The sequence below is a fragment of the Sinocyclocheilus rhinocerous genome, unplaced genomic scaffold (genome assembly GCF_001515625.1).
Source record: "Sinocyclocheilus rhinocerous isolate Xijiao unplaced genomic scaffold, SAMN03320098_v1.1 scaffold947, whole genome shotgun sequence".
Classification (NCBI taxonomy): domain Eukaryota; kingdom Metazoa; phylum Chordata; class Actinopteri; order Cypriniformes; family Cyprinidae; genus Sinocyclocheilus; species Sinocyclocheilus rhinocerous.
The window spans coordinates 672-14,647 of NW_015632550.1; the positions used below are offsets into that span (position 1 = coordinate 672).

General features: G+C 35.3%; 1 protein-coding gene across 2 annotated transcripts; it reads right to left on the reverse strand.

Moving 5' to 3' along the window:
• Positions 1-1,227: 1,227 nt before the first annotated feature.
• Positions 1,228-10,757, reverse strand: LOC107742653 (calsequestrin-2-like). 2 transcript variants are annotated; one of them, XM_016555707.1, is made up of 12 exons: positions 10,698-10,757; positions 10,299-10,474; positions 9,030-9,114; positions 8,765-8,865; positions 7,056-7,167; positions 3,880-3,953; positions 3,577-3,707; positions 3,435-3,480; positions 3,275-3,329; positions 3,044-3,144; positions 2,879-2,953; positions 1,228-1,688 (listed from the first exon to the last, which is right to left on the reverse strand). In XM_016555707.1, exons 2-12 carry the CDS (start codon positions 10,380-10,382, stop codon positions 1,503-1,505), a joined length of 1,050 nt encoding a protein of 349 aa, XP_016411193.1. In that variant the 5' UTR covers positions 10,383-10,474; positions 10,698-10,757; the 3' UTR covers positions 1,228-1,502. The 2 variants fall into 2 exon arrangements, with proteins under 2 accessions (XP_016411193.1, XP_016411192.1); XM_016555706.1 differs by lacking the exon at positions 10,698-10,757 and having other exon boundaries at positions 10,299-10,687.
• Positions 10,758-13,976: the final 3,219 nt, after the last annotated feature.

Below are 13,976 nucleotides of genomic sequence, written 5' to 3' on the forward strand. Positions count from 1 at the left end.
TTAAGAAGTGTTGCAAAGGGTGAAAAATCAAGGAAGTGACATGTTGGAAGTGAACATCCATTTGTCGATTTGTCACATTTTGGTGTACATTCATGATGTGTGGTTTCAGGCTTCACCGTTGCTTTGCAGCCTGTCAAAAAATAAACTGAAATGCTTTATTTTGTGTGATTTGCGTGTTTAATTTATTTAAGATATTGACTGTACTGGAGCAGTGCAGTAAGCAGACCAATAGGCTGAAGATCCTAAAATAAGTTAAAATGTTAAGTTGGTTTAGCTCAATTTATTTTTTTTATTCAAATGTTAAGTAAACACAACTTGCAATTACTTAGTAGATATTTAGCAATTACTTAGTAGATCTATTGTGTTAATTTTTTTTTAAGTAAAGAATGTTGGTTTAACTCAATTATATTTTTTTATATAAATGAGCTTAAATGTTAAGTTAACACAACTTGAAATTACTTAGTAGATGATGTTGCATGTTTTAAGTAAAGAATGTTGAGTGAACTCAAATATTTAAGTTCATATAACAAAGATTATCTTGTTTATTTTAAGTAAAATTGTTCCAAGTTGGGTTTACTTAAAAAGTGTGATGCAAAAATGGTGCATACATATTTTAAGTAAATCCAACACATCATTTTTACCAGTGTTCATATGGGTATGAGTCATATGGGCGGCAACTGGATTATGTCATAAATCTGGTTGGAAATAGCATCCATATGAAGGTGAAGGTAACTGAGGATGAGTGTGTTTCATTTTAATTCCTTAGCACAGGTGTAGTTTCTGCTGAATTAAATTACTTTTCAGCTCCATCTGAAGATGTTCCTCCACTGCTTTATATACATTCTGCTGAGCTAATGATGTTAAATAAGTTAGATGTGAAAGGTTTTAAAATCATTATGAGACCCTGCTCTCACGTTCATAAGAAACCCACAAAAACATTTACATAGCTATCTAAATAGGGACGTTCCATAGACTTCTGATATTTTTATACACAGCTAGTTATAAATACTATAACCTAATCCAAACAGAAAACTTACTGTATTTTTATATATTGTTTTTACAAATTAGGGTATTGCTGGGTGCCACCAAAAGGAAGTTTAATCAGATATAGCTCACTAATATGTACAAATTTTCCCCCCAAACATGATTAACTATAGCTACATATACCAATGTTAATACAAACAGACTATATATAAGTCAGAATAATATTTTATGTTCTTTATTGAACATGTTGATACATCTCAAGTGTCCCAAAAAAATTAGTACTACAGAACACCCTTTTTCGTGTAGCAGTCATACAGTTCCAGATGAATAAGCAGCACCAAAATTGTAATATGTCATTATATGTTTTTGCATTATTAAATGTCTCTTGCTGGCAATGCAGACAGTTCTATAGTAAATCAAGTAAATTCTGCAATTAATAAACCATAAGTCATTAAAACAAATAGAATTAATGCAATCTGTGGAAAGAACTCTGTGGTTAGAGTTTTTCTATATACCACTTAATCATCATCATCATCACCATAATGGTCTTCATCACTACTATCATCATCAATATCATTGTCGTCGTCATCATCATCATCCTCAGTGTTGACCTTTCCAGAGAGAACATCCTCAATCCAGTCCTCCAGCTCCTCAGCTGACGGTAGAGCTTCATCATTAGGCATGTTCAGCCACACACTGTCAGCCTGGTCAACACACACACACACACAGTTAAGTAAGTAAGATGATAAGAATACACAATATGTAGGCTTTGTACCTTATTTTGCATCATGAATGTAAGCTGTTTTCTGTGAACGTGTGAGACTTCTGATTCAGGTAAATAACTAAAGAGTAACAAAGTACTGTAAACTAAAACTATTTGTGCTACAAACCAGTTTATGATTATCATAATACTTTAACATGTTAAAAAATACAAGTTTTCAATATCAAGCAGCATAACAGACTATTTTTCATATAAAATAACAAACAGTAACCAGGGTCCAGTTGTGTAAACATAGCCACTTTGTTTAGACTGTAACTTAAGAACTAGTTTAATCAACTAGCAGTAAGCCAAGTCTTAAACAGTCTTACGTTTCAAATTTAAATTAGACTTTTTTTATTTAACTTACTTTAAAAATAGATGATTCACTTACAAGACTAGTCTAAGCAATTTATGCAGCCGGCCACTGGTCTTACGTTAAAAATCAGGCGGATTTGTTTATTTGCCGAGTGTGTACTTACTAATTAATGAATTAATTTATTTATTTATTAATCACAAAGCATATGCTTTTCAAATGTGTGCAGCAATGTTATTCTGTATATTATTTGATTGTTAAAGTAAAATAGTATTTCAGCAGTCGTTAGGCTTGTAAAATGTGTGATTAAATATTTTATTATGCTGTAGATCATGAATATGTTATGTGAAGCTTTCTCTTAAAAGGGAATGATGTGTCATACATTGCAATGTAGGATAAAGAGACGTTTTTAAATGAAAGTGTTTGGTAACACTTTATTTCGATAGTCCACTTTAGACATTCTATTAACAGTAAGTAAATTTGCAACTACATGTCAACTAGCAGTTAGTAGAGTATTAGTAGACTGTCTGCTTAATATCTTCTAACACTTTCTTTGTCAACATTCTACTAACCCTAAACCTACCCTAACAGTCTACTCTGAGAATTAGTTGACATGTAGTTGACATGTAGTTACAAAGTTACGTATAGTTAATAGTAGATGCAAATAAATGAGAATTAGTTGACATGTAGTTACAAAGTTACTTATAGTTAGTAGAATGTCTAAAGTGGACTATCGAAATAAAGTGTAACCAAGTGTTTTAACAAAGTGATGAAGGCGAAGACAGAAAGAATAGAATAACATCATAACCAAAGTTACTTACATCAGTCACATTCACCACACCAATCTGGGGTCTGAAAAGGTCCACCTTAAAGGTTTTCTCCCAGTATGTAGTTAACTGCAGACAAATAAACCATTACAACATTGTCACAATGTTTCAATTCACGCAGAGAAACACTGTGTAGAAATGGATGGAATATTGTCTCACCAGAGGAAATTCATCAGGATCAATCCAAACTATGCTGAGATCTGGGTTTTTAGTATTGTCCCTTGCAACCTCCTTTAGAATTTCCAGGAATTCATAACCATCTATGAAATTAAAAAGAGATAAGCACAAATAAAATGTTAAATGCTATTAAGTGCTACTAGACTACTAAGTCTTGGTGATGGCAGTAAGAAATTGTCAGCTTGTTGTTCTCTGTTGTAAGGAATTGAAAACCTGGATCCTCCTCCTCAGCAAAGGCAACAATGTGGATTCCGTCCATGTCATCCTCCTGTTAATTGAGCAGAGACAGATCACTTCAAGCAAAGAACCAGTAGCCATTTAATTGACAGTTAACATAGGCCTACAGATACTTCCACAATCCAGTCTTGCTCACCCAAGTCTCAAACATGTCCTCGGCACGAAGCTTTCTCAGAGTGGGCCTGAGTGAGGATCAAACACTGTGATTTAAGAATGAAAATTCATATTTTAGATGATCTTTGGCAATGGCAAAGTTCTGAGGATGCCACTGATATCACCTTCTGTGTTGATTGACAAAATCCACTATCTCCTCCTCTGTGTTGGGTTTGCCAGGAATGGTGACAGGCTCGTCCATGAAGGGCTCATAGAAATCGATTTCATTCATTTTTAGAGTCAGTTGTTTAGCCACCTGCAGCATGAAACAGTTACAAATGAAGACAATACATAATCATTTTCCTTAAAGATGGAGGACACATAAGTATCCTCTCACTCTTGTGGTTATAAATACACATTCTTCTATACCAGAATAACACATCTCATGGTTTTATTCTTGTTATTGTAAAGGAATGTACTGTACGCACCCCTTTGTCAAAAGTGGCAAAAAACTTCACATATGGTTGGAACTTCTCTGCGGTCACCTGAAAGGCCTTATAATCTGAGAAATAAAAAGAAAGTATGAAAAAAAAAACAATCACAAATCTAAAAAACTGTAATAACATGGTAAACGGTGGCAGTGCTGAAGTTCCACGCAGCTTCTGCTCTCACAACATAACCAGAGGTCAGAGCAAAGCCTTCCCAGCTGAAATGGGTTTTTTAATAAAAGCTGTATAGCAGTCATGTAAAGTGACTGTGCCTTTTTGGGGAATGGCTCTATAACTGTGTTAATCTCTTTGACCAATTAGGCAGCATTTAATAGTCTGTGGGGTTATCATAGCACCTAGTTAACCTTCTGGTGTTTTTCGCGTAGTGGTCAAAATATGACCAAATGTTTTTCCCCCAATGAAATTAATGTACTATAGTTTAGATTGATAATGTTTTTATTTTAATATTTTGCATTTTGGGGGGATTTTATGGTAATAAATATTTTTTATGGAATAGTAATCCATTTATTACCTGTTAACCACTTTTTTAGCATAGACCTGAAAATGAAATTTCCCTCTTCAACTGTCATTAATCTTGAATGCTTTGGAGCACAGACTCAAGTCTGGTCTCTTTTTAAAGAAGACACTTGGAAGACACTTTTAGTGACAAAAGCTATAGAAGTTTATGTTTATTATTATGAAAAATGCACAAAAATACTATTTTTAAATTTTGTTTGAAATATATGTTTTCCAAAACATATTTCACTCTAAAACTGCAAGAAAATCAAAGCCATAAATCTAAATGAGTAGTGTTCCAAATTTGAGGTTGATATCTTAAAAAAATAGCTTTCAGTAAGATATTGTTTGGGCGCAGTACCAAATGTTGGGAGGTTTTTGTGTCCCTAAGCTACACCCTCAATGTGCCACACCCCTCTAGCCTGTTCATTTCCCAGTTAGCCCCAAGCTCCACCCACCCAATCTCAAGCCAATCGGGACTTTCTCACAGGCTTTATTAGCTGCACCTGTGCTCACAGCTTGCCCTTTGTTGCATACAGCTGTACTGTGCAGAGGACTGAGTTTTACTCCTTTCATTCTGTTTTTCCTGCGTATGCGTAATTGACCATGTAAGTGCCTTTGTTTGATATTTAAAATTTATTTCGTATGACTTAAGTTTGGCCTAAATGTGTTTATTTTATTTAGGCATGTGCTTTAGTTATTTAAAGGGGTGGTTGACTGCTTTTTTTTACTTGGCTTGATTGTGTTTATGGGGTGCAGTGTAGCATGTCTTCATGCTTAAAGAGTTGGAATCGCAATCAACCACACCTTTAAATGTGCATTTGATGAACTTATAGTACGAGTAGATAGTCTCATGTATTGTTTAGATTACATTATTGCCTGTGAATTCAATGTAACATTGTAGTTGCCTTGTGCCTGAATTGGCATTGTTTATTGGGAAACTAAAACTCTGTATTTCTCTGTTCCCTTGTAGAAATCACTCGCATACACGCACTCATAAGACACTACTTGACTCTCACATCTGTACACAATACCTGCTTGGATGTGTAATAAAATCTCCTATACCTGATTTGACTAGACTGGGCCTGTTCTTACCGACAGTCCCGCTGGCTTCAAGCTAGCAACCTAAGCATTCCTGCTTCCTTTTTTTTCACCAAACTTTTCCACTAGATAAAATTCACTCCCTATTAATTTCCAATGCAGTAATATTTGACCATGAACGATACAAGTGACTTTTTTTTTTTCCAGGACCATTTAACCTTTTCAAGAGAATTCCAAGATTTATTTATTTTTTTTAAGAAAAGGGTTAACAAAGCTGTGGTCATAATTCATGTCAAAGACACACTACCAAAGGCACAGATAATCAACAGAGAACTTATAATCATAACACATAATTTAATATAATTTGTTAAGTTCCTAAACTCAGGTCTGCTGAATGATATTAAAGCTTACTGTACTCGTATCATGTGAACTTCTTCAAAATTTCAACTTATGGATGATTTCATTACATTTCCTCTACTGTTCGCTGATTCTCACTACTGTAGGTATCATGGTAGATCACATTTTGGTCTAAGTTTAAGATGGACTTTGAGTTGGTTTTTCACTATTTCCCTGTTCCGTATCCTTCGTTTGCTTTTGTTACAATGGTTGTTCGATTAATTCACCACACCTGTTTCTCATTGCTTTCATTGGTTTGTGTTGGTGTATATTTAACCTGTTTGTCTTTGTTCCATCTTTTTGCTGGTGGTTCTGTTCATGTGTTTTAATATTTGAGAATCCTGACTAACTTGAAATTGTTTGAATAAATTGAGACTGCTGCATTTAGCTAGATCCTGCTTTTTTTATCCCTTCTACAACCATGACGTCACTGAAAGATGGAACCCTACATATGGATCTAGCAGCTCCTAGACCTTGCTCATCTCACTTGTAATGACGACGACAGACTCCGTGTGCAGGGGCAGGAATCAGCACTCGGATAAAGGCATGCCTGTCCAGAAATGCTCCTCAAGGGACGTTTGTGGAATATGTGGATCCCCTTCGCCATCGGCGAGAGAAAGGAGGATCTTTACTCACCCACAGTCCAGCCCACCCAGCAAATCATCAAGCCCTCCTTGGAAATTGAACCAGAGCCCACCGCAGACCCAGAGCCAGAACTGATGACCGCTACGGACCATGTGCCAGAGCTTAAGCCCTCTATGAAGCCAAAGCCTGCATTCATCCCAGGGGAAAAAGTCTATCCTCTCAGGATACCTGAATTTAGTGTTAAAAATACCCTTGGCACATCGTTTTTCCATTTTTGTAGCATAAACACTAGGGTTGGGCCGATAGACGATGCCATCGCCGATGGCTGACAGACATCACGATGTTGAGTACATCACGATGTTTCACTGTAGACATCGCCCAACCCTAATAAACACCATTAAACCGATGCGAGTTTCGGATCTTCCAATGTTTCTCTAAGGCGCTGAAACCTAAAGATGTCCGAGTTCCGCTCCCCGTGCAACTGATACTCGACTGCCATTGGCTCATCTGCGTTCGAGGGGAGGGGCTTACCGATAGGTCAATTGCGTGGTTTGCATGGTGCCTAAACATACTACTGCTTAGAGCATAGCAGCAAAATCATAATTTTACAAGCAGAGTTTATTGGGAAGCAAACTCACGTTCAGAGTCTTCACCCTTAAAGTAGCCGATTAGGCGTATGTCTTCATCCATTCGTTCAAAGGCACGTTGTTCCATTGGGTTACTGATCAACTCCACTGGGTCCTCCAGCAGCTGAAGAATGATGTGAAACACACAGCACTGAAAATTAACTGGAAAATTAAGTCAAAAATATTATTTATATAAGAAATATATAATATCAATGAAATAAAAAATGTAAATGTATTTAATATTGCTTAATCAACTTAATACATTAATTTATACCACCAAAACTACTTTAAAGAGTCATTTCTACATATTTACCCTATATAAAGTAACAATTGCAGGTTACCACTTTTGCAGTGAGAGCTATATTAGCAGATCCATGATTTCAAAAGTTGTTTAAACAGTAAAACATATATATATATAAAAAAAAAAAAACAGCCACAGTATATGCACAAAGTTGTTTATCCTAAACTTTGTACTATTTAAAATTATATTTTTGCAAAAAGTAACTATAAAATACAATAATAGTGATCGAAAACAGGAATCTTATTATACATTTGTGATGTTATTGAAGAAGTATAATCGTATATGCTCTGCTAAGAAATCACAAAAACAGCTGCAGACAGAGACCCGACACTTATCTAGCTCAGCAAATTTTGCTCACATCAAGCAGGAATTCAACCAGTGTATCTGCAGAGAGCTCTCCATCAAACTCAATCACTCTTTCATCCTTAAACACATAGATGCTTCCTTCCTCCTCCAGACCTAATGGACAAAGATCACATGATTCAGTGAGGATGCTGTGTGTCAAACCTCAACAATACCAAGACATATTTGGTGTTTGTTACTGAAATGCTAAAGAAAGAAAACTTTATTATCTAAAAAGTAATTTAATTATTACAGTGACTCATTGGAACAAAGCCTCTTACCAAGCTTCTTGGCAACCTTAGCATCTCTATGTGAGTCTACCAATCCAAAACCAATATCCTTGTCTTCGAGAACTTGAGCAGCAAGCTGGTGATGCATGGAAGAGAGTCGTCATACTGTGAGAATTATATACTGTTGTCTATAATAGCAATTCAGTATGGAGCAACACTTGCACAGTATATCTAAGGAGTCTGGATCAGTTTTGTATAACGTATGGCTGATATCTGCATAATCAAAACTATACTTGATCAACTTTATCATAAGCAGACCCAGCACTGGTGTTTGTGGAGCCTTTGTCAGCCTCCAAATCAGGTCAGTCTTCACACTAAATTGCACATCAGGTTCTGTCTAGACACAAAAAGCAGATGTACAGTCTGACACCCTGCTTAATCAACTTAATACATTAATTTATACCACCAAAACTACTTTAAAGAGTCATTTCTACATATTTACCCTATATAAAGTAACAATTGCAGGTTACCACTTTTGCAGTGAGAGCTATATTAGCAGATCCATGATTTCAAAAGTTGTTTAAACAGTAAAACATATATATATATAAAAAAAAAAAAACAGCCACAGTATATGCACAAAGTTGTTTATCCTAAACTTTGTACTATTTAAAATTATATTTTTGCAAAAAGTAACTATAAAATACAATAATAGTGATCGAAAACAGGAATCTTATTATACATTTGTGATGTTATTGAAGAAGTATAATCGTATATGCTCTGCTAAGAAATCACAAAAACAGCTGCAGACAGAGACCCGACACTTATCTAGCTCAGCAAATTTTGCTCACATCAAGCAGGAATTCAACCAGTGTATCTGCAGAGAGCTCTCCATCAAACTCAATCACTCTTTCATCCTTAAACACATAGATGCTTCCTTCCTCCTCCAGACCTAATGGACAAAGATCACATGATTCAGTGAGGATGCTGTGTGTCAAACCTCAACAATACCAAGACATATTTGGTGTTTGTTACTGAAATGCTAAAGAAAGAAAACTTTATTATCTAAAAAGTAATTTAATTATTACAGTGACTCATTGGAACAAAGCCTCTTACCAAGCTTCTTGGCAACCTTAGCATCTCTATGTGAGTCTACCAATCCAAAACCAATATCCTTGTCTTCGAGAACTTGAGCAGCAAGCTGGTGATGCATGGAAGAGAGTCGTCATACTGTGAGAATTATATACTGTTGTCTATAATAGCAATTCAGTATGGAGCAACACTTGCACAGTATATCTAAGGAGTCTGGATCAGTTTTGTATAACGTATGGCTGATATCTGCATAATCAAAACTATACTTGATCAACTTTATCATAAGCAGACCCAGCACTGGTGTTTGTGGAGCCTTTGTCAGCCTCCAAATCAGGTCAGTCTTCACACTAAATTGCACATCAGGTTCTGTCTAGACACAAAAAGCAGATGTACAGTCTGACACCCTGGTGCAGTCAATTGTAACTCTATGATACATTTTATATGGAGCAAACATCTTAAACAATTTTGGATATTCAGGTTATAGTACTTCACAGCTGCTTATCCTGAAGAGCCTTTCTCAGATATAGTATCATCAAGCATATTTTCTAAGTTGTTGATTTCCAACCGAGGGGTATTTATGCATGTTCCAGGGATCGCGTATAGGTTAAAAAAATTGGGTAAAAAAAAAACTGAAACTGGAAACTGGGTCAATGACAAACAGCTAGTGTCCAAAATGTAAAAACAAACAACAACAAAAAGAAAAAGAAAAAGAAAAAAACTTGTAAAAAAAAAAAAAAAAGTACTTTAAATGCATGCAAAGTTGGTATAAATGTAATGTTTGTATCATACTATATCATACAAAACCTTTCATACCACTTTAAATAAAAATTTTATTTAAAAAATGTAATTAACCTTACATGACCATCAAGTAAAAACTGATACATATTTTTCATACACCTTGAAAACATTTGTGTACACATTTTAACCATTCAAATTAGGTTTTGCAATATATTTTTTAAAAAGATAAAAATATTTTACAACCTGAACTAACTTTGTCATGTCAGAAAATGTGAAATTACCAGATATTTTAAGAGACTTATTGACATTGACACAAAGGGTATTCAGGGGTCTTCTCTGATATCATTTCCTTAAAATTCATTTTAAATTAATCATTTAAGAAAAATCCTGCCAGTTTCAACATGTTGCGTGTACCACGTGAGACCTCATCCCACCCAAATAAATGTTCATCATAATACATATATTGGTCTGTTCTAAAAGTATACCAAGCAATATATCTGTTCTTATTAATCCACTAAATTGCTCACTCGCCTCTTTCTCTCAATCATTTCTTACCTCCAGAACCATCTCCCTCATGTGAAACTGCTGCTGGAGCTCCTTATCTGAAGGCAGGGGTTCGTGATACAGCAAACACATCATGTCGTACTTCTTTAATGCCTTCTTATAGTTCCTCTCATTGACATTAAGAACTCTGTCCTTGCCATCGAAACTGGGAAACTCCAGACCCTCCTCTGCAGAAGAGTACAGGAGAAAATCTATGCAGGAAACCAAGACAAGCCAGATGGACAGCATAGTAGCAATGGTTAAACAGGTGAATAAAAAGAAGAGTCTGATGGAAAGAGTCCAGGTAAGATCCTGCAGGACAATGAGCCTGACCAATAAAATGAGACTCAATGTGTAGTTCTTCAACACTGAAAAACATCTTATGTTCTCTTCCTCGTTCTGCAACCTCACCTTTTCCCAACAATTAGGCAAAGACATGATAGGATAAGATATTTGATAGACATTCCAGAGAGTATTCCCCTGGTGAATTTAGGCCTCTTTTAGTGACCCAGTCATTTAAAAGCTAAAAATAAATCATGATCTGAAGAAAAAGAGGACAGACATAAGTACCATAGGGAATAACAGTACAAGTCTCTCAACATGTAGATGATAATCACTGTGACAAAAATCACATTATAGGTCACCTGAGCACATGACAAAGAGTATGTATCCATAGTTAGGGTACACTCTCAGAAAAAAAAAGTTTGCAACTTTGCAAAGAAAAGAGATATAGGCATAACGTTTAAATATAATAAGAGCATAATTAAACAACAAATGAGGAGCAGATGTCAAAAACAATGGGAGGAAGATAGAACAAATAGTTTTATAGCATTCAAATAAATTCAGGGTTCGGTAGAATAACAGGAAGAATTAAAAGAGAAACCATAATCTCTAGATTTAGGTTTAGACCGGTGTTATTTTAGGAGGGTAAGATGGAAAAGAAGCCCCCTTAAGAACAATGTCCATATACTGATAAACTGTAACACATTTATATATATGTTTAGCATGTAGCGGATCATTATGCATCACCCAACAGACTATTATGGAAATCAAATTGAAACAATTAACAGTTTAGTTGTAATGGCACACAAATTAAAAATATGAAAGGGAGCCATCTTGCCCCACCATTGAGGCAAAAATGATCCCCTATGGGGCAAGAAACCCCCAGGGGCATCTGACCTTTACAGAACATTTTATCTAAAGGCCAAATTAATCCTAATAATTGTATTTTCGGGGGAGAATGACATTAACTAAACTGGTAAAACTGAGCATCTTGGCAATGTAATTTGAATACAAAATGGATTGTTTCTTAATGACAAATAAAGTACAGAAGCATGGTTACAGAGAGAGGTATCGGAAAGGCAATTGCATTCAACACTTTTTAGCTGAAAACATGTCACAATATAGCAACAGTTACAATGCAGTGAGAATGAACTTTTCCACTTTTAGGTTGTACTGACCTTTAAAGTTCACAGTAGGCCTATTTTTCTTAGGCTGTGGAATGATTAAATAACAACAACTTAAGTAACAATAAATTCCAAATATATATATATATAGGCTATATATGGACCTTTTTCACAAGACTGTGATGACGCGTTTAAGGGTCATCAGCATCGTTAATCCTCGAAAGTTTTTCATATTTGTATTTGAAATTTTTTTTATCTACATTTATAACACTATTCTTTGTATTATATCACCTTTGCATCAAATTACAAAAAAGCAGTTAACGCTAATGCGAGGATGTTTCTAATGCAGCGTCTATGGGAGGGACGGTAAATTTGACATCGTTCTCTCTTCTGACAGCCCTTATCAGTCTCTCAATTTTTTTTCCTTTTATTGAAAGTCATGAAAACACTATTGTGTTTTTCTTTTGCTATTTGAGCAACTGGGAATGCAAAAAAATATATTTGTGGTGCTCTCCCATTCACTGCTATTCAAGTTAACCCAACTATGACGACTTCCGCTGCTGAGAAACCCGGAAATGTGAAAAAGGTCCATTAAAAGAAATACCCCCCCCCTGGGTGATACTCATAGACTGTATAAAGGTGATACTACCCCACCAACCACCAACAACAGAGCATATAAAGTAAAAAAATTTTTATTATTAAGTAAAATACCGCAACATGACAATACAAACAACAATAAAATCAGAAATGGACTTTCACTGTCAGCGCTCCCGCTTAATAGAGACGGTCTGGGTTTCGTGATCCTGGTTCACGCGCCTTTATCCATGCAGGGCTTTTCAGAAAGTCAGCGCGTGTGACAGTATGAGATTGAGTGCTCAAAACTCACTCTACTACTGAAGTTCTAAGCAGTCATGCAATATCATTTTTTTTCCTTCTCGTTTTCTCGTTATAACGACTTAATGTTCTCGTGATATCGACATAACGAGTTGTTTTCTTGTTATAACGACTTAATTTTCTCGTGATCTCGACATAACGGGAGTTGTTTTCTCGTTATAACGACTTAATTTTCTCGTGATCTCGACATAACGAGAGTTGTTTTCTCGTTATAACGACTTAATTTTCTCGTGATCTCGACAAAGTTTTTTTTAGTTTTTTTTACAATGATTGTTTGATCTACTGTTGCTATAGTAACGAACTCAACTTTGACACGCATCTGATGGACAGATAAACCATGCGCTCTTACTGTAGCCTATGTCGTGGATATTTCAGCAAATTTAGCTTAGTAATAACGTCTACAATACACAAATAAAGGCTGTATTAATTGTATAGGCTGTATAATTTATTTGAAAGAAAATTATATATAATTTGTAATTTTTAGTAGTCATTATATGCTGTGACTGATATCATGTGCGTTACAAGCTTCTGTTTGAAAAGAGCGTTCATGTGCAGTGTTGCCAAACCGTGTCTGTGTGTAATTGCTAGAACCACCCTCAAAAGTCTCAATTTTTCACAAAAAGTCGCCAAATATGAAAACAAAGTAAATACAGGTAAATTTGGTAAAGGTAAAAGTTAGTTTTTATTTAAGTACATATTTAAAAAAAAATATATATATATATATTTTTTTTTTTTATATATATATATTTTAGATCAGGGGTAGGGGTTAGATCACTTACAAATTTGTCCCCAAAATATGGTATGTATACAGACACACACACACAGTTTTTTATCCCCCATAAAACTTTTCTCAAGTGGAGGTAAGCTAAAGCTAACGCCTCCAGTTCACTCACATTCACTCTTTAATACTTTATATTTCAAATTTTCAAGTGACCTGTTATTTTGGAGCGAGATATCCCCGGGGGCCATTTTGAGGGGGCCATCTTACCCCAAGGGTACAGATTTAACTTTACACTTCAGAAAAAAATAAATAAACAAATAAAATTCTTGGGGCTTACTAGTAATGTGGTAATGAAAAAATTATAAATAATGCTCACCCGAGGTGTAGGCCCGTAGTCAATTATTACTTATTTACTTCCTTGCATATTGATTTACAGTTTGATATCACCACTCATTAAATGAAGCCCAAGCGGCACCTACAGGCCAATGTGAAGTGTAGTGAAGTGCAGGAAGTTGGGGAAAGAACAAGAGATCATGAAGTGAAATTACATTTTTTACATCACAACATTTATGTTAATAATGCAACAATAGTAATTATATATACACTATCATAACTTCTAGGCTATATTGGAATTTCTCCGTAGTGATAAATGCCCCCCCCCCCCCCCTT

What these genes read in the sequence shown, in the direction of transcription:
- LOC107742653 (XM_016555706.1), bottom strand. Translation starts at nt 10,535, where the DNA reads ATGCTGTCCATCTGGCTTGTCTTGGTTTCCTGCATAGATTTTCTCCTG. An exon ending in TTTGTCAATCAACACAGAAG is followed by an intron (nt 3,481 to 3,576) that starts GTGATATCAGTG and finishes ATCCTCACTCAG; the next exon opens with GCCCACTCTGAGAAAGCTTC. An exon ending in AGGACATGTTTGAGACTTGG is followed by an intron (nt 3,330 to 3,434) that starts GTGAGCAAGACT and finishes CTCAATTAACAG; the next exon opens with GAGGATGACATGGACGGAAT.